This window comes from Ictidomys tridecemlineatus, chromosome 15 (genome assembly GCF_052094955.1).
Source record: "Ictidomys tridecemlineatus isolate mIctTri1 chromosome 15, mIctTri1.hap1, whole genome shotgun sequence".
Classification (NCBI taxonomy): domain Eukaryota; kingdom Metazoa; phylum Chordata; class Mammalia; order Rodentia; family Sciuridae; genus Ictidomys; species Ictidomys tridecemlineatus.
The window spans coordinates 46,005,349-46,028,927 of NC_135491.1; the positions used below are offsets into that span (position 1 = coordinate 46,005,349).

General features: G+C 34.3%; 1 protein-coding gene across 8 annotated transcripts in view; it reads left to right on the top strand.

Moving 5' to 3' along the window:
* Positions 1-23,579, top strand: part of Nfat5 (nuclear factor of activated T cells 5) — a 105,453-nt gene that overhangs the window by 64,192 nt on the left and 17,682 nt on the right. For 7 of the 8 annotated variants that reach the window (XM_078032596.1, XM_078032598.1, XM_040278815.2 and 4 more), the window contains 7 exons: positions 834-1,026; positions 4,149-4,339; positions 6,735-6,907; positions 10,167-10,301; positions 10,421-10,473; positions 17,865-17,997; positions 22,915-22,995. In XM_078032596.1, coding sequence (XP_077888722.1) covers positions 834-1,026; positions 4,149-4,339; positions 6,735-6,907; positions 10,167-10,301; positions 10,421-10,473; positions 17,865-17,997; positions 22,915-22,995 — 959 coding nt within the window. The remainder of the gene's footprint in view (positions 1-833; positions 1,027-4,148; positions 4,340-6,734; positions 6,908-10,166; positions 10,302-10,420; positions 10,474-17,864; positions 17,998-22,914; positions 22,996-23,579) is intronic. The other variant, XM_078032597.1, reaches the window with a different exon arrangement.

A 23,579-nucleotide genomic window follows, 5' to 3' on the forward strand; every position in this document is an offset into this window, starting at 1 on the left:
TTTGCAGTGATTTAGCAACTTTACAGATTATATATGCTAGCCTAACCACTATTTGGAATATTTTTTTAACATAGTTACACATAACAAATGCAATATTAACAAAAATTTTTTAAAGCACAATTTTATGAAGTTAGATTGTTGATGCTATAAAGCCCAGATTATAACATTTTTATTGAGAGCTTTAATTATTTTAAGTAAATAAAAATACTCTGAAAAACCATACTTCTAGGAAATACTATTTAGAGCAAAGTAATTTCCCATTAAAAATTTAATCACTGATTTTTTAAATTCTAATTTTATCATTTTGACTTACTGAGAAAGAGATTCAAAAGAATATGCTATGTATATTGTCATTGTTGTTTTGGGCTCTGTATGTGTATGTATATTGAAGGTTTGGTTTAGTTTTGTCTTTTGCTGCTCCTGTTTATTTTTCTTTTTTCCCCCCTTTGGAAGTCTGATAAGAGAGTAATGATAGTTACTTTTAACTATATGTAGGAACTCACATATATGTATAATTTTAAAAATTTTTATTTTGACTGAAGTGTGTAAGTATGGGTCATAGTTTATTGTATGCAGTCTTCCTCCTTCTTCCAGCTGGTCACATGCATTCTTTCTTTTTCTTGTCCAACTTTCTTTTTTATATCACAGTTAAATTTTGTTGAAAATTTTTTGAAGATACTTTAGTTATGTAATGTACCTTCTTTTAGGCTGTACTTTGTCAGTAAGCTAAGCAGTTGTTTTAAGTGTTATTGCCTGTTCTGTTTCTTCCTTTATCTTAGTTTTATAGAAAACCGTTTTTGATATGTTCTTCATGTTGTGCTTCAATTTCTCAGAACATTGGACAACCAAAAAGGAACTGGAGTAAAGAAGAGCCCTATGTTGTGTGGACAGTATCCAGTTAAAAGTGAGGGAAAGGAGCTGAAGATAGTTGTACAACCTGAGACCCAGCACCGAGCTCGGTACCTGACTGAGGGAAGTCGTGGCTCAGTAAAAGATAGAACACAGCAAGGCTTTCCTACAGTAAAGGTGTTTATTTTATTTAGTAATGTATGAAGAATTTTCTCCAGTTTTACCATTTTTTTTTGTTTTTAACCCCAGCAAAAGCTGTCTAAAACAGAAGATTAGAATTATTATCTATATATATAATTGAAAACAGAGTAAAAGGCTAATTGGACCTTAAACCAAATATCACATTGATACCATTTGAGTGTTAGTCTGAATGAAATGTGAGACTATGTTCTCAAAAGTAAAATATCTATAAATCATGAATTATCTTTCTCTTAAAATTTACACTGGATTTAAATTCATCCCAAATTTTATATTAAAGCAGAAATTTTAAAGTGAATGCAAAGATATAATGGGTATTATTAAAGACTTGGAAAATAAGACTTTTGAGATGGCTAAAGTAATCAGAACTATTCAACCTAGAAGAGTTGATTATTTGTAATAAGTCTTAATTTAAAAATAGGTTGTAAATTAAATATTAATAATTTTTTGGCTGGGCATGGTGGCGCAAGCCCATAATCTCAGTGGCTCCAGAGAGTCCTTGGGCAGGAGGATTGTGAGTTCAAAGCCAGCCTAAACAAAAGTGAGGTGCTAAGCAACTCAATGAAATCCTGTCTCTAAATAAAATACAAAAATAGGGCTGGGGATATGGCTTAGTGGTTGAGTGTCCCTGAGTTAAATCCCTAGTACCAATACATATATATATAAATATATATATATATATATATTTTTTTAATATTTTCAGAACTCGGATTCAAAGTTAAAAAAGGTTTAAATTCAGCACCTGGGTTGTGTGTTGGTTTTTGTTTTTGTTTTGGTACTGGGAATTGGAGCACTCAACCACTCAGCCACATCCCCAGCCCTATTTTGTATTTTATTCAGAGACAGGGTCTCACTGAGTTGGTTAGCACTTCGCTTTTTGCTGAGGCTGGCCTTGAACTTGCCATCCTCCTGCCTCAGCCTCCGGAGCCACTGGGATTACAGGCGTGTACTATAGGCCTGACTAGGATATCTTGATATAAAGAATAGTTCTATAGTTCTTGATATAAAGAATAGTTCTGGGCACTATGGTGCCTGCCTGTAATCCCAGTGCTTTGGGAGACTGAGACAAGAAAATAACAAGTTTGAGTGAGACCCTGTCTCAAAATTAAAAAAAAAAAAAAGAAGAAGAAGAAGAAGAAGAAGAAGAAGAAAGAGAAGGTGCGGTGGAAGTAGCTCAGTGGTAAATTGCCCTGGGCTCAAAACTCCTACAATGTCAACAACAACAACAAAAAAAAAAAAAAAAATAGAGAAAGAAGAAAGTCTCTTTGAACATAAAATAAGCAAAAAATAAATAGGTGGGGGAGATGAGGGATGTTTTAACAATTGTCCCTACCCCTTGCAAAATACTGTACTGAGGGGAAATTTGGCTAGTTACATGAAAAGTCTTATTAAACACCATTTGTATGAACATGTTAGGTGAACTCTACTTCAAAATTAGAGTAGAATTGGGTTACCTTTCATTTTATGCTTGAAAGAAATTATGGTTGATACTCAGAATTAGGAAATTTGCCTTTGACCATTTTATAAGGTTGATTAATAGTCACATGTACAATATCATCTTTACTTAATCTTGGCTCCTCCCTAATTCATCCCTCAGTCCTCAAACCATGGACAAGTAACCAGCAAATGATAATTTGAGTTATTCATTGGATAAATATTTGTGTGGTCAGACAGTTCAGCAGTTCAATAGTTTGGTCAATGGTTTTAAAAACCTGTTTGCCTTGACTTTTAAGTTATGCTTTTCTAAGTACTTAGCTAGTTAGATGTTAGTCCTCTTGTCTATGATAGAGAATGAATAGACTGACCTTAAAAGTTTGTTTATTGGGCTGGGGATGTGGCTCAAGCGATAGCACGCTCGCCTGGCATGCGTGCGACCCGGGTTCAATCCTCAGCACCACATACCAACAAAGATGTTGTGTCTGCCGAGAACTAAAAAATAAATATTAAAAATTCTCTCTCTCTCTCTCTGCTCTCTCACTCTCTCTTTAAAGAAAAAAAAAAGTTTGTTTATTTATTCATTCAACAAATATTACATCCCTTTACATGTTAGCACTATCAATTTGAGTACTTTATTATTTGATTGATTATTTGCCTCATATGACTATAATTTCACAAATATACCACTATATTGGGACAGAAAAAACGTACAAGTTTTTTAAAGCACTTTAGTGTATGTAGTACAAATTACTTTGTGATTTTTCTGTGTTCTGTATCATCAGCTTTAGTGTTTAACTAAAAGCCTTATCAAGAATTGAGATTGGAAATATTTGCTCTCAAATTATTTTAAATATTTATTCTTATTTTAAATATTTATTATAATTTATGAAAACTTTTTCTAGAGACCTGTAATGATCCATGAATTCTAGTTTGAACTAGCTAGTTTTTCTGAATGTGTTTGGTCCCAGAATTTCATGATGGTGTGTGTGTGTATATGTGTGTGTGTATGCATGCACATATGCATGTGTGTATATGTATACCTCGTCTTTGAAAATGGGCTTCATTTCCATATTATTTATTCAGCTGCACTTGAAACACTTTTTTTTTTTTTTACGGCTTTAGTAAAAATTTAGTACATATACTCATTTGATAATGAAAATGATGCCACTAACATAATACAGTTTTCTAATTTTTTAGTTGTAGATAGATACAAAAACCTTATTTTGTTTATTTTTATGTGGTGCTAAGGATCAAACCCAGTACCTCACATCTAGGCAAGTGTATACCACTGAGCTACAAAGCCAGCCCCATAATACAGTTTTCTATGAATGATGGTGGTATGTCCTGAGTAACTATATGCTATCAAAAGGAGTATGTGTTCATTTTCATCTGCTGGTACAAGTAAGTTTCAAATGATAATTTAGGTCTTCTACCATCTAAATTTTTTAATTGAAATGTAGTCATTGTGAATTAAAACTACAGTTTTCTGCAGAAACTTAGCCAACTCTCCATTATAAAAATATTTTACCTCTGTTTTTCTTGAGGATTTAAATTATTTCTTTAATCCACTTACAAATACAGAATTAGGGCTTAAATATTATATTTTATAGTTACCTTACTTGAAATGTTAATTAGTGTTTCTGCTACATGTTATCTGGTTTCAGCTGGAAGGCCATAATGAACCAGTAGTGTTGCAGGTATTTGTGGGCAATGACTCTGGCCGAGTGAAACCACATGGATTTTATCAGGCCTGCAGGGTAACTGGACGAAATACAACTCCCTGCAAAGAAGTGGACATTGAAGGCACCACTGTTATAGAAGTTGGCCTTGATCCTAGCAACAACATGACACTTGCGTAAGTACTTAATAAGAATGTTTTCAGGGCTGGGGATATAGCTCAGTTGGTAGAGTGCTTGCCTTGCATGCACAAGGCTCTGGGTTCAATCCCTGGCACCACAAAAAAATAAAAATAAAAAAAATAAGAATGTTTTCAGGGCTGGGGTTGTAGCTCAGTGGTAGAGCGCTTGTCTAGCATGAGTGAGGCAGTGGGTTCGATTCTCAGCACCACATATAAATAAGTAAAATAAAGGTCCATCAACAACTTAAAAAAAAAGTTTTCATTGTATGTTACACTTTCATTTTAGGGCAAAGTTTTAGTTTCTAGTGTATAAAAGAAGATTTCAAGTATTTTCTTGAAATATTTTAAATATTATAAATTGCTTTAGTTAACTTTTATGTTGCTGTGTCCAAAATATCTAATAAGAACAACTTAGAGAAGAGAATGTTTCTTTGGGGCTCACAGTTTCAGAGGTTTCAGTCTATAGATGGCTGACTCTATTGCTCTGGACTAACAGCAATTGCATTGCTTTCAGGCAGCACACCATGGGGGAAGAGCCTAGCAGAGGAAAGCTGCTTAACTCATGGTGGGATCAGGAAACAGAAAAAGAGAGACTACACATGAGTGCACACACTTGTGAAAGAATGAGCTAAGAAATACAGGGAAAAGAATGCACCCTTTCAGGGTACCTCCTGAATGACCCACTTCCTCCAGCCACACCCTGTTGGCCTACAGTCACCATGCAGCCAGCCCTTTCAAACTAGGATGGACTGATTAGGTTATAGTTCTTATGATTTAATCATGTCATCTTTGAGTGTTGTTGCATTAATAAGAGCTTTTAGGAGACACTTCATATTCAAACCATAATATAAATTTTAAAAATTACTACAGAATGGTAATGAGTTAAATTTAATTCTGTCGCTATTTGCTGAGAAATTGCTGTGGTGAAAGGTAGGGAAATGAAAACCAAGTGAAATATACGATTTTTAGAAAATTACAGATATTTTACTTATTAACACTTATAATATTGGGGCTGAGGTTATGGCTCAGCGGTAGAGCGCTAGCCTTACATGTGCAAGGCCCTGGGTTCAATCCTCAGTACCACATAAAAATGAATAAGGTTATTTAAAAAAAGACTTATAATATTAAAATTGAAAATAAAAATCATAAACAATTCAATTTGCCTTTCTAAATTCTGCTCTTAATGTTTGCTTTAGAAACAGTTCAACATAAACCATGCGTTGTCTTGACCCATTTTGATGTGAAAAGCATATTGCTGGTCTAAATTCATCTTTTATTTTTATTTTCCTTTATTTAAAAAAAATTAAATCCTAAGGTCATGCATTTTTTTGTCTTGTGCATTTGCACTGCCTGAAAAATATTTGAAGAATTAAAGATTTACATTTTTATTTTTTTCTTAAGCTTTTTGTAAAAGATCCTTAGTCCTAAAATTGAACCATGCCACTAGTAAATATATTGATTTGGGGCAAACCTGGGTTGTAATTATTTGTAATAGATAGCTGTTACAGATTTTTCTCTACTTGGTTTTCAGTTTCCTCTTTTTTTTTTTTTTTTCAGTTTTACATGGACAAATGCCTTTATTTTGTTTATTTTTATGTGGTGGTGAGGATTGAACCTACTGCCTCATACTTGCTAGGCAAGCTCTCCACCACTTGCCTTTTGAAAGCTGCTTTGAATAGATTGATGAAAGGTTAGTTATTGAGAAATATTAAGATTTGCTTTTTTGACTGGTAGCTTTTGAAAGTTATAAAAGTGAATATATTTAGTAAAGGAAGAAAGTAAGAGAGGTGCTGATTATAAAAACAGGGACTGGAGATGCTGCTTAGTGGTAGAGCAAGTGTTGAACATGTGTGAGGCCATGGTTTTGATTCCTAGCACCACCAAAAAGAAAAAAGAAAACATTCATTGTAAGAAAATAGGAACAAAGAATAATAAAAAGCTAAAAAAAGAAAAAAAATGGAAAAGAAAAAGAAAAAGAAATAGGCTCTTATAAGCCACTGATTACTTCAGTTTAGATTTTAAAATAGTGATTTTCATCTCTACTATTTTTCCATTATTATAAACAAAATATTGAGAAGATTAGGAACTATGAATGTTCAGAATTTATACTTCTGTGTTTTTTTGAGTTTGGAACTACATTACATGTTCAGAAAATTTATAGATAAATACTCTTAAAAAAACTTGGGGCAGGGATTGTGGCTCAGTGGTAGAACTTGAGTGCCTCATGCATGCGAGACCCTGGGTTCGATCCTCTGTACCACATAAAAATGAATAAAACAAAGTTATTGTGTCCAACTACAACTAAAAAATATTTAAAAGAAAACTTGTTTGATTAAGAATGTTGTACTATGTTATAACAAAATGTCAATTAATATATTTTTTTCTGTGTTAGTGTGGACTGTGTAGGAATTTTGAAGTTGAGGAATGCTGATGTTGAAGCCAGAATAGGAATTGCTGGTTCCAAGAAAAAAAGCACTCGTGCCAGATTGGTTTTTCGAGTTAATATCACAAGGAAAGATGGCTCTACTTTGACATTGCAAACACCCTCTTCTCCGATTTTGTGTAGTAAGTAAGAAAATATGTAGCTGTTAAATATATGGAGAGTTTATAAATTTTCTTTTGATCTTTAAGAAATCTCTAAATTTTAGATGTTTCATATACTCCATCTTGTTTTCATGTAAAATTTGAAATTTTAAAAACTGTAGTCAAGGGTTGGAACAGTAGCATGCACCTGCAGTCCCAGCTACTTGGGAGCCTAAGGCAGGATGATCACTTGAGCCCAAAAAGATCCTCATATAAACATATATCATGAAAGGATGTGATTTTCTTTTTTTTTTTTTTGGAGGGATTGAAAAAAACTATTAAGATTGGAACAAAAAGATATGCATGAAAAAGTCATAAGATTTAAGGTTAGAGAGCTAAACAAGCTCTCTTTCATAAAGACAATTGAATGTTGAGCTAAAGAATTTGAATTTTATTCTAACCACTTTCGGAAGCTTGAGGTTTGAAATTAGGCAGTGTGTGGGGGTGCATATGAGGGAAGAGGAAGGATAAATAATTAATACAGTGGTACAAAAGACTCAAAAAGATCTTTATATTTAAAAAATAAAAATATTTGTTCCATTATGTTTCTGGCTTATATTTATTTGCATGAATATAAACCTTTGGGGGCAGGTTTGAGCAGTTGGAATAGAGGGGGAGGTGAAAAGGAAATAGGCTACTAAGCAAGATTGGAATTGGAATGATAGATAGAAGGAATCAGGGAGATGAAAGTAAAAAAGGAAGAGGGGCTCAAGGTAATGAAGGTAGAAGGGAGGAGAGGAGAAACATACTTGGTGTTATATCTAGAGTCTTTGATTGGAAAGGACAAATGCCGGGATTTATGCTATGCATTGAGACCTTAAAAAATATTCCAGCTTTGGGGCTGGAGTTGTAGCTCAGTGGTAGAGCGCATGCCTTGCACATGTGAGGCACTGGGTTCGATTCTCAGCACCATATATGAATAAATAAATAAAATAGAGGTTCATCAACAACTGAAAAAAAATAAACCTCTTTAAAAAAAAAAATCCAGCTTTGAAGCTGGGTGGCTTATATTCCTGTAATCCTGTCCATTTGGGAGGCTAAGGTTAGGAAGATTGCAATTTGTGAAGCTAATTTTAGAAATTTAGCAAGATTCTAAGCAACTTAGTGAGACCTCATTTCAAAATAAAAAAGGACTGGGGATGTGGTCAGTGGTAAAATCTCCAGTGGGTTCAATCTCTAGTACACCCCCCACACCCAATCTCTAGTACACCCCCTCACACACAACCAATTAAATGCCTAAATGCCAATATCCTACTGATAAATTATATGATTTGTAAGTATATTTCTTATTATGTTATAATAAATCAATACAAAATGCCTTCTATATTCTATGGTAACCAATTTCGTGCTTTGAATTAGTTTAACGATGGCTGTGGATGGCTGTGGATATAGCTCAATAGTATAGTACTTACCAAGCATGTTGTGAGAGGTCCTGGGTTAAATCCTTACTACTTGGAGGGAAATAAAAATTACCCTTATGTTCTTGTATATAGGTTTTCTTAATAACATCTTTAGAATTCTGCAGACAGGGCTGGGGTTGTGGTTCAGTGGTAGAGCGCTTGCCTAGCACGTGTGAGGCACTGGGTGCAATTCTCAGCACCACATATAAATAAATAAAATAAGCATATTGTGTCCACCTATAACTAAAAAATAAATATTTTTAAAAAAGAATTCTGTAGACAATATAGTCATGTATATTTTTTGTTTTTAAGCCAGGCATGGTGGCACATGCCTATAATCCCAGCAGTTCGGGAAGCTGAGGCAGGAGGATCTCGAGTTCAAAGCCAGGCTCAGCAACAGCAAGGCACTAAGCAACTCAGACCCTGTCTCAAAATAAAATACAAGATAGGGCTAGGATGTGGCTCATTGATCCAGTGTCCCTGAGTTCAGTCCACAGTAGTCCCCCCCCCCAAAAAATTACTTTTAAGTAAATTGATTAGTTAATTTTTTATTTGATAGGATATAGAATTGCCAGGATACCACTATTATCCCATTTCAGTTTTCTCTTGGATTTGGCACATTACTTCAATTCACATTTCATTATCCACACAAGTCATATGACTAAGCTTGATGTGAGTGGGACAAAAATTATAGCCTTCCTACAAAGAAGGGCCTGGGGAACAGTAAACATTTGTACAATAACACACCTTTGCGCGTTATGTTATTATAAAAATAAAATCAACTATAAATAAAATATGTAAATATCTTAAAAGAACTGAAGTTGAATTTTCCAAAGATAGTGAAAAGTCTCATTAATTTATAAATTAACAAGTTAGATGAGCAATATTTGTTTGACTTTGCAACACATGTGTTGTAAAGATTTGCTAAAACAGCAAGTAATATAATCTGTGACAGTGTGATTTTTTCAATCAGGTTCTGATAACCTGAAGTTTCTTGAGTACTTGAAACTTATTTGTATCTATTGGTTGGATAGCTAGTCCTTAATAGGTGTCAGTAAGGACACCTTTGGATATTTATAGAGCATATCACAGTATGAAAAGCTTAGAGATATCCTTTTGTTTAGCTCTGCTTAACTCCATATTTCCCCTCTCAACTTCTCACACTTTCTTAGGGAAATCCTAGCCTAAAGAAGTTTGTTAGGCTAATTGCAATTTTCTTATTATCTCTAGCTCCTCAGTACTTGTCTTTGTTAATTTTAGTAGTGGTTATTTCATCTTTGTAGTTGAAAAACAAGTGCATCTTTTTTTTCATCTCAGGGTTCCTGGTTCGGAAAACCATCCTGGTAGAATGATTGATCCAAAAGTGGGCTTAGTCTGTTTTTAGGTTTTCTTTTGGTTTGGGGTCTCTGGGTCCTGTGCCTAGTTCTTTTAATATACTCTCAGTACCACCCACATACCTCTTGTTACTCAGAGATACTATAATGTAATGGTATAGTACAGCTGACATTTAAAGGTTAAGACTAGGACAAGCTTATAATTTTTAAAAAATATTATTAAGACAAAAACATCATCAGGTTCATCATTCATGAAATGAGAAATCAAAGATGATATATAATAAATGAAAAACTCATCTTAGGCACTTATCTAGCTCTATAATATCTTCCAATAGTTGTTAGAAATTTATATATTTTCTAATTTTTTTTCTCTGTCCTCTGTAAAGGACATTAAATTCAGGGTGAACAAAGAAAACTTCTAGAACTCAATATATAATTGCATGTTGATTTTAGGTAAGAAGTAAATGTTGATGGTTCTTTTCATGGAATGTTTATGTATACCCACAGCTCAACCAGCAGGAGTGCCAGAGATCTTAAAAAAAAGCTTACATAGCTGTTCAGTGAAAGGAGAGGAAGAAGTGTTTTTAATTGGCAAGAACTTTCTGAAAGGAACTAAAGTTATTTTCCAAGAAAATGTTTCTGGTAAGTAGGCAAATTAGTAGATTGTTAGATTTTTCACTTTGTTATAAAGATACAATCTTAGCCACAGAGTAAAACAGTTGTTCAAAAATTTAGTAAGTCACTCTTTTTATTTCAACCAGATGAAAACTCTTGGAAATCAGAAGCTGAAATCGACATGGAATTGTTTCATCAGGTATAATTTAAGCCTTTTTATAAGTTTTACTCTGAGCTGTTCAGTTTTGTTCTGAAAATAATTTCTGAACAGATTAAATTTCATCATTATATGGGATTGATGTGACTCAAATTTTTTTTTCTTGAGTTTCCTTAACTGAAATAGAATTATTCCTCTGATGCCAGACATGACTAGTTCTCTCTTTTCAAAATTTAAGAGCATTAGCAGAGGTTGCCATTATTAATAAATAAAGCATTTCTTTCCTGGAATGTATTTTCTTTAAGGATTTGGATTATCTTACCCTATAGTATAGTTAAATCACAGGAAAACCAATATTTATTAAGTACCTGTTTATGTGTCAGGTGCTTTATATTTGTTAAAGTTATTTCCTTAAATTTGGACACAGTCATCACAATCTTTGGGGGGCTGAGGTTGTGGCTCAGTGGTAGAGCACTTGCCTAGCACCTGTGAGACACTGGGTTCAATCAGTCCTTAGCACCATGTAAAAATGAATAAATTTACAACTAAAAAAAAATTTTAAAAAAAGTCTTTGAGGGGGATAGAATTCATATATGTAGGACCTTTCCATGCATTGCTCTCTAAAATTATTTATTATTTATTTCCTCATTAGAGGAAAAACAGCTAGAAAACAAGTACAGAAACCTAAGAATTAGTATGTAGAGCAAATAGTATCAAATTCATAGAAATTGAAACTAACAGAAGAAATGGTTAAATCTATGAGCAAGTAGGTTAGATGGCTCATGCAGAAGAATAGTGTGTATAGGTACAGATTGGGGACAGAGAGGAAGGGACAAGCTAATTAGTGTAAAATACCCAAAGCTTAAAATTTAGAAAAGAGCTGATAGCAATAGAAGAGAACATGGAAGCAAGCAGAGATGTGGAAGAGACAGGAATTGGAGACTATACCCAGTTTATCCAAAAACTTTATAATTTCTTTGTGGTTTTTAAATATTGTTTTATTCCTTTGTGTATTTTTTTTAAAAAAAACTAATAAAAATATAAAACATTTTAAATTTAATATATTGCCAAACTCCAAACTAAGGGAATAGCCAAGGCCACTCTCACTTCACACATCAGCCAAAAGTTTAGAAGTCTCCAGGTCCCTGTCCCTTTGGATAGCTAGCTTAAAATTTAGGTTTTCCCACTTTCTCCTCAGATTGAATAACTTGCTAAAATTCAAAGAACTCTAGAAATTGCATGTGATTATAAATTTGTTACAACAAAGGGATACTAATCAGAACCAACTGAAGGGAGACACAGAGGGCAAGAGGGAGCTAAAAGCCAAGCTTCTGTCATCTTTATGGAAGTATTCCTCTCAGTTCATCGGTGAGTGACAACTTGCAGAGAATTGCCAAACCAGGGAGGCTCACCCAAGCTTTTAGTGTCCAGAGTTTTTATTTGGACTTGATTGTATATTGCCTGTGCCCTGACCTGTAGTTTCCTGTTCCATCAGAGGTCAGAACTGATACGGCATGTTTCAGAGAGCCCATCATCATAAGTCACAATTGTTTGTTTGTCCAGTTGCCAAAGCCCTAAAGATACTCCTATCAAGTTGTAGGATCCTAGAGATCACTTCCCAATAACCAAGGACAAAAACCAGATCTTTCTTTGAGTAAAGTTAATTCTTTATTACAGAGTATTACAAGATCTGGAGCTTCCTACATAACCAGACAAATGCCATGTGGAAAGCTTTCCTTTAGCTTTATACTACTTGTAAAAGTAGAACTTAAGTCATTCCTTTGTCCAGTATACTACTGCACAGTATCTCCTAGGGTTCTTTACCACTCTTAACTGAAGTTCTAGTATCTGTTTTGTAATGAACAATCTGTGTTATTTAAGAAAGACAAGTCAGGGTTGGGGATGTGGCTCAAGCGGTAGTGCGCTCGCCTGGCGTGCGCAGGGCTCTGGGTTCGATCCTCAGCACCACATAAAAATGAAATAAAGATATTGTGTCCACCAAAAACTAAATAAATAAATAAATATTAAAAAATTCTCTCTTTCTCTCTCTCTCAAAAAAAAAAAAAAGAAAAGTCACTTTTGTGCCTCAGTTGTCTAATCTACAAGATAAACTCTTGCACAAGATTGAGCTCTAACCCTGACATTTTTATGATTTCTTTCTTTTTTTTTTTTTTAAAGAGAGTAAGAGAGAGAGAGTGAGAGAGAATTTTTTTAATATTTATTTTTTAGTTTTCGGCGGGCACAACATCTTTGTTTGTATGTGGTGCTGGTATATTCCTTGATCAGACCATCCCTATTCCCTGTAAACCAGCAGTAGCTTCCTTGAGAGTACTCCTGAAGATTAGGGGGCAATATTGTGTGGCTTTTCTGTGATCCTCATAATACTAGCCGATTAATGGACAATCATGAGCCAAAGGCAGTGACATCCGTTTTTAATCCCAGCTATACTTAGGAGGCTGAAGCAGGAGGTTCTCAAGTTGGAGATCAGCCTGGGTAACTTAGTGAGACTCTGTGTCAAAATAAAAAGGACTGGGGATGTAGCTCACTGTGCCCTGACCTGTAGTTTCCAGTTCCATCAGAGGTTAGAACTGATATGGCATGTTTCAGAGAACTCATCATAAGTCACAATTGTTAGTTTGTCCAGTGGCCAAAGCCCTAAAGATACTCCTATCAAATTGAATCCAGTACCCCTGGATTCAATCCCCAGTACTGACTGGGGTAGAGGGGAAGATACTCTTGAAAAACTTCTCCATTCATTTTATTCCTGTTGAATGAAAAGAGGACTCTGGTCCAAGGTCTCTTTGTTCTGAAAACACTTCAAATCTTAATTTCAGTCATGTTTTTATATACCTAGAATTTTAATCCTAACTGAAAATTAATTTATCCCTGGAATATTTTGTATGCTGTGACTGTGTTCTTGTTTTGATTTGTTTTATTTTTGTGATACTGGGGATTGAACCCAGTGGCCATCTACCTAAGCAACATTTCTACCTCCTTCCCCCGCAAGTTTTTTTTTTTTTAAATTCTTCCTGAATTGCCCAGTTTGTGTTCATACTCAGAATCCCCCTGCTTTTAGCCTCCTGAATGGCTGGGATTATAGGTTTGTGACACTTTGCTTTAACAAATTGATTAGGTAAATGTAAATTCCCAGGGTTGGGTTGTGGATTAGCGGTATAGCACTCGCCTTGCACGTGCAAGACCCTGGGTTCAATCCTCAGCACCACATAAAAATGAATAAGTGAAATAAAAATATTATGTCCAACTGCAACTAAAAAATAAATATTAAAAAAATGTAACTCCCCTTATTTGTAATGCTCTATTATAATTATACCTATGATACAGATTTATAAATAAGAGGCAAGTTCTAGAGAATGAAAGACTTATAAATGCTACATAATATTAATAAACATTGGTATTATATGATAAAATAGCCCCAACAAATTTTTAAATTTTTTTTATTTTTTATTTTTAGTTATACTTGACAGTAGAATGTATTTTGACATATCATACATACATGGAGTATAACTTTCCATTTTTGTGATTGTACGTGATGTGGAGTTATAGTGGTCATGTATTCATATATGAATATAGGAAAATTAAGTCCAGTCATTCTACTGTCTTTCCCATTCCCATCTCCCCTCCAGGCTTCCAATAAATTTTAATCTTAATTTGCTATTTAATGTAGAACTTTATATTTAAACAGGTCATTATTTCTCCCTACCTTCCTTTCCTTCCTGGTCCTTCCCTTCTCCCTCTTTTCTCTTCTTTCCTTCCTTCCTTCCTTGGTTTTCCTTCCTTTCCTTTCTTCTTTCTTTCCCTTTGAGGGCATGGGTAGTTATTTTAAAATACTTTTTTTTAACAGGGCATTTAGGTCAGATACAATAGATTTAAAGAAAAATAATCATAGAAGTAAGACGTGATAGAATGCAAAGGAATTATATATTTATTTGGTGGCTAAATGTAGGAGGTCTGATATTTTTGCAAGCAAGTATGTAAACAACAAACTATAATATGATCTGTCATTATCAGATTTTCTTTTTTGGTGTCAGGGATTGAACCCAGGATTGTTTAACCATGAGCCACATCCCCAGCCCTTTTGTTTTTATATGTTTTTAGAGACAGGATCTGGCAGTTGCTTAGGGCCTCACTAAGTTGCTGAGGCTGGCTTTGAACTCGAGATCCTCCTGTTTCAGCCTCCTGAGCTGCTGGGCTCAATGCCCGGGACAATAAATAAATAAATAAATAAATAAATAAATAAATAAATGGAAAAGAGATGGGTGCAGCAGCACTCATCTGTAATCCAAGTGACTGGAGATGCTGAGGCTGGAGGATGGCAAGTTCAAAGCCAACCTCAGCAAAAGCGAGGCACTAAGCAACTCAGTAAGAGTCTGTCTCTAAATAAAATACAAAATAGGTATGGGGATGTGGCTCAGAGGTCAATTGACCCTGAGTTCAATCCCAGATACCCAAAAGACTAAAATAAATAAGAAATTCTTGAAAGAAATGCTAGAAGAAGATTCTCAGGGGAATTTATAAGAAAACTAGTCTAAACAAAGACTTGAGTGTTTAGAAAATAGGTATTTCAAATTGGCTGTAATAGAAATCTTGCAAAGTGTCTTTCTTCCAATCCAATTACATATATCCCCAGCTGTGAAATGAATTTGACAATGATAAATTATTTCACAGGAAAGTGAAAAATATATAGCCCCGTTGCTTGTATACCTCAAAAAAGATTTTCTGTAAGTGGGAAAAATAGTTATTTTGAATCCAAGCAGATTTTTATTAAGATACTGAAATTCGAACATTTCCCTCTTTTTCCCCAGAGAATGTTATATTTGCTATAAAATCTCCCATACCTTTGGATATTTTGTATATATTGTATTCTTAGCTCAGTGGTAGTTAATTGCACCTAATTTAAAAAAGCAGTGTTAAACAACTTTTGATTACTGTTCACAATTTACCTTGTTTTATTTCAAATGGATTGTAGAGTTTCTAGATTAAGATTGAGGAAGTATGAAGAATTAGTGTCGAGAGGTTCATTTGAGGGGGCAAAAAGTTCATTTGGTTTTAAAAGTTTCAAATTAGGTTTGCTTAAACATGCTCTCTGAAACAAGTATGGTAGAAGTATTTTGATAAAATATGCATCTGAATTTTAAATACTAATCCCACTATTAATTACTAAGAAACAGTTTTTTTATTCAGAAGGATAATTTGAAATATAGTTTGCCATATAATTTAGATGTGGAAGAGTGCTTGGCAAGTCAACCACTCAGTTATTTTGTAAATCTAGGAGGGCTCTTCTTTGATGTGATTATAGTATCTAAGTAGACTTCTGTTTCTTACCAGTCGAATCATTACTGGAATATTTTTGATGACCAAACATTCATTCAGATCCTCCTCCCCAAATAGTTGAAGATGCATACACATTTATACTACATGTTTTTCAACCTGATTTTAAAAATGTGTGGTTTCTTTCAGGATGGCTAAATTATGAGGTATTCTATTAGAAAGGGAGCTTGCTCTTTCTTTCATTTGTTCTTTCTGATTCCTTTTAATGTTAGTTTATTTTAGAGAGTATTTTAAGATACAAATTAAGTGCTCAGAAATTGAAACTTGACCTCATTTGTCCTTTTTTCTTTTATGTGTGTGGAGGCGATAGGTACTGGGCAATGAACCCAGGGATACTTTACCACTGAACTACATTTCAGCCCTCTTTTATTTTGATTCGAGACAAGATCTGGCTAAGTTGCCAAGTCTTGCCTAGAACTTTTGATCCTTCAGCCTCAGACTCCCAAGTCCCTGAGATTATAGGTGTGCCCCTGTGCCTGGCTGTCCCATATTCTAATGAACATCAGCTGTATTCTAACTGAAATAAGCATGCCTGTAATCCCAGCAGCTCAGGAGGCTGAGGCAAGAGGATCACAAGTTCAAAGCTAGCCTTCGCAACAGCAAAGTGCTAAGCAACTCAGTGAGACCCTATCTCTAAAATACAAAAAAAAAAAAAGCCTAGGGATGTGGCTCTGTGGTTGAGTTCCCCTGAGTTCAATCCCTGCTACTTCCCCACCCCCCAAAAAAAGAAATGTCAAATTTACCACACCCTGGCTTTGGCCTCTTCCATGTCAGATCATAAGTAAAAGCATAATCACTTCCTTCCTAGTGTTACTTCCCATTAGTATAATTTACTAGGGAAAAAGAGAAAAAGTTCAAATGTGGTTCAGATTATCTTCCAAGAAAGTGTAACCCCCTTGAGTAAATGCTGATGAAACACATGAACTTTTTGTTTTTTGATTTCTTTTTGAGGTTATAGATGGATAGCATGCGTTTATTTTATTTGTTTATTTTTATGTGATGCTGAGGATCGAACCCATTGCCTCACAAATGCTAGGCAAGTGTTCTGCCACTGAGCTACAGCCCCAGCTCTGTCCTTTACTTATAAAGATGTATATATTCTAACTAAAAGTATCTTATTTACTGAAGCTTGAATAAACTGAACCATTTAATTTTAAATGCATAGGTGGTAGGGAGGAATGAACTGCATTATGAAGTACATCTCATTGAGGTTGTACAGAACACATGATAACTGACTTTGCATTTCATGGACATACTTTTTTCCTCATAATTTGCTCTAATGTTCAACAAGTATATTTGAGTGTATTTTGAATATGGTGCCATTTTTTTTTTTTAATTTTTTTTTTTAAGTGTAGATAGACACAAAACAATGCCTTTATTTTTTTTATGTGGTGCTGAGGATTGAACCCGGGTCCCGCCCATGCTAGGCGAGTGCTCTACCACTAAGCCACAATCCCAGCCCGGTGCCATTCTTAACAGAGGAGATACATTGAAGTATCTGAGCAGTCTGGAACCTCATGGAGCTTACATTTATTGGAGAGAGACCAAAAGTGGAGTGGGCAGGGGATTAGGGTAATTTCAAGTGCCAAAAAGTGCTGATATGGAAATAAATAATTATCTGACCAGGTTCGGAAGGGGTTCTGCTTTAAACAGGATCGTCAAAGGAAGATTTCACTTAAGAGGTGACATTTATATCAGATTTGAAAATCTGTGAAGAACTTGCCATTTGAGAAGGTGAAGGAAGAATATTACAGTTGATGAGAACAGCAATTGGAAGATAAAACTGAGTTTAGTATGTTAAAAGAATGGACTGAGAAAGTCAGTTTGTAGTAAGGCAGGGGGGAAGTGGGAGTGAGATGAAGTTGACAGAGCAGGGACCTTGAAAGCCATTGTAAAACATTTTGATTTCTACCTTAAGGATATCTTCGACTAATGACCTAGTAGTACCTATCAACCTGAGGTTAAAAATACATTTTTTTTCCTAATCAGACTATTAAAACTTTAAAGCTAATAGGAAATATATTTAGTCTTCTAAATTTAAATATTGTTTTTTTTTCTGACTATTGTATTTTTCTTTAAATTAGAACCATCTTATTGTGAAGGTTCCCCCATATCATGACCAACATATAACTTTGCCTGTATCGGTGGGGATATATGTAGTGACCAATGCTGGAAGATCCCATGATGTTCAGCCATTCACCTACACTCCAGATCCAGGTATGTCAAAAAGAAAAATTCTGAATAAAAATGAATAATTAATTTCTAGCTCTTTAAAAAGATAAGAAGACCAGCCAAGAAAAGAGAAAAAGTTGTTCTCTGTGACAAATTAAGGTGAATTTATTTTGGAGATGGCTTTATTTCCTAAAAAGATAGCCATCGAATACAACTTCTATTTAAGCAGGATTATTTTTACCTTTTATAATAATAAAAGCCAGGAATGCTCTGAGATCAGATTCTCCTGAGCTACTTTACAGGTCACTACTTAATAAGGATGACCATTTATTGGTACTTCTTATATGCGGGAAGGTAAGTGACAGTTTTGGGAAATTACTTAATAGTTTAAATTGGCTAGTTATAGGGTTTCTGTTTGTTTGTTTGTTTGTTTGTACCTTGCTGAGGATTGATCTTAGAGTTTTCTGCATACTAAGCACATGTTCTACCACTGAGGTATACACTCCAACCTTCTTATGGTGTTTTTTTTTTTCTCTTACCTAGTCTTTTTTGTTTTGTTTTGGTACTGGGGTTTAAACCTGATGCTTTATCACTGAGCTACATTCCCAGTCTTTTTTTTTCTTTTTTTTTTTTTTTTTGAGGCAGAATCTTACTAAGTTGCTTAAGGCCTTGCTAAGTTGCTAAAGCTAGCCTCAAACTTGTGATCCTCTGGTCTCAACCTCCCAAATCCCCAGGATACTGGTGTGCACCACTGTGCCTAGCTTAAGATACATTTTTGAGAGAGGTGAGGAATATACTTGGAGTAGTAGTATGTGATAAAGTCAAAAAGTTTCAGAGACTGGTGGTGAATATTTTAAATATGATTTTAAATATTTAGGCAAAATAAGATGGTTTAGAAAGAAATTAGTGACAAGAATAATTAAATGTTAAAAGTTTGATGGCTTTTTGCTAAAAATTATCTTGTAAGTTGTTTGCCTGCATTAATTTAGTTGCCTGAAGAAGACAAAAGCCTTCTGCTAGAAGTAAGGAAAATATTTTAGAAATGGAAACTCTTCCTGTGTTCCATTGACTGAGGCTTGGTTTCTACCATGGCTACTATTGATTCAGTTTATTCCAGTCTCAGGCATACTTAATAATTATCAGCCCTCCGTATCTGTAGTTTATTAATATGTTTCCCCCAAATAGTTCAGGACCAGTAAGATAGAAGAAGTTGAAGAAAAGTGATTTGGAAAGAAAGCCCTGGCATCAGAAAATAAGGGAAACAAATCTAGGTGCAGCGGTGCATATTCCTACTTGGGAGCTAAGACAGAAGGATTGCTTGAATCTAGGAATTCAAGGCCAGCCTGGGCAACACAGTGAGATTCCCATCTCAAAAAAAAAAAAAAAAAGAAAGAAAAGAAAAAGAAAAATGAGGGAAATGGAAGCTAATAGAGTTATAATTAGTTTTGGTAATTAATTCATCTAATTCCCTATTTTTAATTATGTCTGAATTTTGCAGTATTGGTTATTTACAGTGAGTTTGCTACAAAGGCATGCCACAGTGTATAGCACTAATGAAACTCCCCTTGCTATTTTTCTCAGAACTAAAGGTCATAAGTAAAAACTTTGAACCAAAAAGGCATGGTTTGGAAATAATATTTTGGCTTCAACAAAAATAAGAGGAGAAAGAAGATTGCTTTATAGTAAGAGTCCAAATATTTGTTTTTGTTTTCTCAGAAGGCCTAAAAATCCAAAACATGTGATTTAAAATTAATATAGTTAAGGTACTTCAGTAACTGCTAGTTATGAAATACTGATATGTAATATTTTACAGAAGAATGCACAAATATGAGGGAAAAGATGACATAATTAACATATTAGGATCTGTTTCCTGATGAGCTTCTACATCAGTTATGGGGGAAGAGAGAGTGCTGTGTGTGCCAAAGAATAAATAGTATTAATGGTTTTTGCTATTCTGAAAACACTGAAATCTGGTTGATGTCATTTATTGTTATGTGGTGCTGAGGATCAAACCCAGCGCCCTCCCGAGCATGCCAGGTGAGCGTGCTACCGCTTGAGCCACATCCCCAGCCCCGATTTATTGGTTTTATATTTATTAGTTATAAAAAACTTCAAGACTTTGAAGTATTGAGCATCACCTTCAAGAATCTTGATTTTGGTGCTGGGGATATAGCTCAGTTGGTAGAGTGCTTGCCTAATGCCTTGGTTCAATCCCCAGCACCACCAAAAAAAAAAAAAAGAATCCTCATTTCTTAGTGATGAGTGCTGACTATTAGGAATTTTTCTTTGATACATTACCAAATAAGCTTTTATGTCTTTTGCTTTAAAAAATGCTCTAATGGCCTGTATTTGGCCATACTTAGGTAATCATTACCATATGTTTGTTCTTGAAAATTTATACCCTTTGAGGGATAGGGGTTGTGGCTCAGTGGTAGAGCACTTGCCTAGCATACCTGACTCACTGGGTTCAGTCTCTGGCACCACATTAAAAATATACAAATAAAATAAAGGTGTTGTGGGCTGGGGGTGTGGCTTAAGCGGTAGCACGCTCGCCTGGCATGCTTGCGGCCCGGGTTCGATCCTCAGCACCACATACAAACAAAGATGTTGTGTCTGCCAAAAACTAAATAATAAGTATTAAAAAAAATTCTCTCTCTCTCCTCCCTCCCTCCCTCCCTCTCCCCCCACTCTCTCTCTCTTTAAAAAATAAAAAATAAATAAAATAAAGGTGTTGTTCATCTACGACTAAAAATAAATTTTTGAAAAAAATTTATACCTTTTGGGTATACATCACAGATAGCAGTCACTTTTAGAAAATCGTATTTAATACATGATACACAAACATTGTAATGAGATCTAATGCAATTTTAAAATTTTTTATAATTTCACTAACCCCTAGCTCAGTGGTAGAGTACTTGCCTAGCTCATTTATATATATATAATATATATAAAACTTTTTTTTAAAACTGGGATTGAATCCAGAGTGCTTTATTACTGAACTACATCCCCAACCCTCTATTTTTATTGTTTATTTTGAGACAGAGCCTTTCTAAATTACCAAGACTGGCTTCAAACTTTCAATCCTCTTGCCTCAGCCCCTGCTGAATTGCTGGGATTAGAGGTGTGTGCCTCTGTACCCAGCTCATTTTTTTGCTGCCCTAAAAACAAATTACTAATAATTTAAAAGTAGAAATTTTTAAAGTTTTTCCAGTTTTTAAATCTTTAATTATTAAAATAATTTAATTATTAAAATTAGTGTCACACAAGAAATTGTAGTATTTCTTTTTGAGTGCCTAAAAGTGCTCAGTTACACTTTGTTACACTTACTATGCAGCATACTAAGATAAATTATTAAATTTCATTTTTTAGATGTGTGCAATTTTGTCTCCTTATTCAATAACTATCATTTGACATTGTCATGTCAAGAATATGCATTAGCGGGGCTGGGGATGTGGCTCAAGCGGTAGCACGCTCTCCTGGCATGCGTGCGACCCAGGTTTGATCCTCAGCACCACATACAAAGATGTTGTGTCTGCCAAAAAATAAAAGAAAATAAATAAATGTTTAAAAAAAAAAAAGAATATGCATTAGCTGGGCATGTAATCTCAGCAACTTGGGATGCTGAGGCAGAAGAACCACAAGTTTAAGACTAGCCTCAGCATTTTAGTGAGGCCCTAAGCAACTTAAGCAATTTAAATGATTTTGTCTCAAAATAAAATGGGCTGTGGATGTATCTCAGTGGTATAACATCCCTGAGTTCAATCCCCATTAGCAAAAACAAACAAACAAACAAAAAAAAAACTAAAATACCTTAAAAATTCACTGACTCAAATCTTATATTGGATTTAGTGAATAAAATATATTTGAATAAAATTAATATATGGTTATTTGAAGCAAGAACCTATTTATTAGGGGCTGGGCACATGGCTCAGTTGGTAGAGTGCTTGCCTCACATGCACAAGGCCCCTGGGTTCAATCCCTAGCACCACACAAAAAAAAAAGAAGAAGAAGAACGTATTTATTTAGTTTTCTCATTTAGAACTGATTTCTATTCTCAGGCTTATTAAAATTAAAGTTGTGATAGTAGATTAATTATATGACTAAGAATTGTAACCCGCAGCTCTTCATTAATACTAGCGAATTTTTTTTTTTTTGTCGGAAGTGTTACAAAAAAGAATAATCATAATATTGTGGATTTAATTTGTTCAGTTGTTTTAATCAAACTTAAATATTGACTATATTTTTTAAATAAGTTTTTTTTTTATTCTATTTCTTATTAGCAATTGAACCCAGAGGTGCTTAACCACAAAACCACATCCCCAGCTCTTTTTTATTTTTGTTTTTTTTTTTGTATGTATTTTTTTAGTTATAGATGGACACAATACCTTTATTTTATATTTTATGTGGTGCTGAGGATCAAACCCAGTGCCTCATGTGTGCCGGTGGAACACTCTACCACTGAGTGCCAGCCCCAGCCCCCTTTTGAATTTTTTTAGTGACAGGATCTTACTAAGTTTGTTAGGGCATCACTAGGTTACTGAGGCTAGCTTTGAACTTGCAATCCTCATCCCTCATTCTGCTTTTTAAAAAAATAAATATTAATTTATTTTTTTAATTATAGATGGACACAATATCTTTATTTCATTTTTATATGGGGCTGAGTATTGTTAATATTCTAATATTATTTAGTAAGTTTTAAATGTCTATTATTTTTTATTTTGGGACAGGATCTTGCTAAATTGCTCAGACTGGCCTTAAGCTTGCAGTCCTTTTGTCTCAACTTCTTGAGTTGCTTCCACTCCAAGAAGTGTTCTTAAAAATTGCTGTTTTGTTTTGATAATTGATCATATGCTGTCCTCAATAGGATGCTCTGTGAGAAAATATTTCAATTAAAGAATTCTAAGATACACATTTGTTAAGCTAAATTTACTTTAAATACATGAACTTTTTTTTTAATTGCAGCAGCTGGTGCTTTGAATGTAAATGTGAAGAAAGAAATATCTAGTCCAGCAAGACCTTGCTCTTTTGAAGAGGCCATGAAAGGTACCAAGTTGATTCTTTTCAAAAATTATAATTAGGTGATCTTATCTGTTTTATCTAGAAAACATTAATATGTGTTTTCTCTTATGTATTTATAAAATTTAGCAGGGTATCATCCACATTATAAAATAAATGTTTGATTTTATTAAATGCAGAGACTTGTTTATCAACTTGATATTGTCCTTTTTTCAGCATATAAACCTAATTTTTTAACAAATAGATGTTGGAACTGGGTACAGTAGCACATGCCTGTAATCACAGTGGCTCGGGAGGCTGAGGTAGAAGGATTGCAAGTTTAAAGCCAGCCTCAGCAACTTAGCAAAGTCCTCTGCAATCTGTCTCAAATAAAAAATAAAAAAGGGCTGGGGATGTAGCTCAGTGACAAAATGTCCCTGCATTCAATCCCCAGTATGTAAATAAATAAAGTAATAATAAAATAAATAAATAAGAATATAAAAGGACTAGGGATGTAGCTCATGGTAAAGTACCCTTGGGTTCAATCTCCTGTACCAATAAATAGATAGATAGATAAATAAATGGTCTTTGATTCTCAAGGAGCATGATTTACTCAAATCAATTTTATAAAA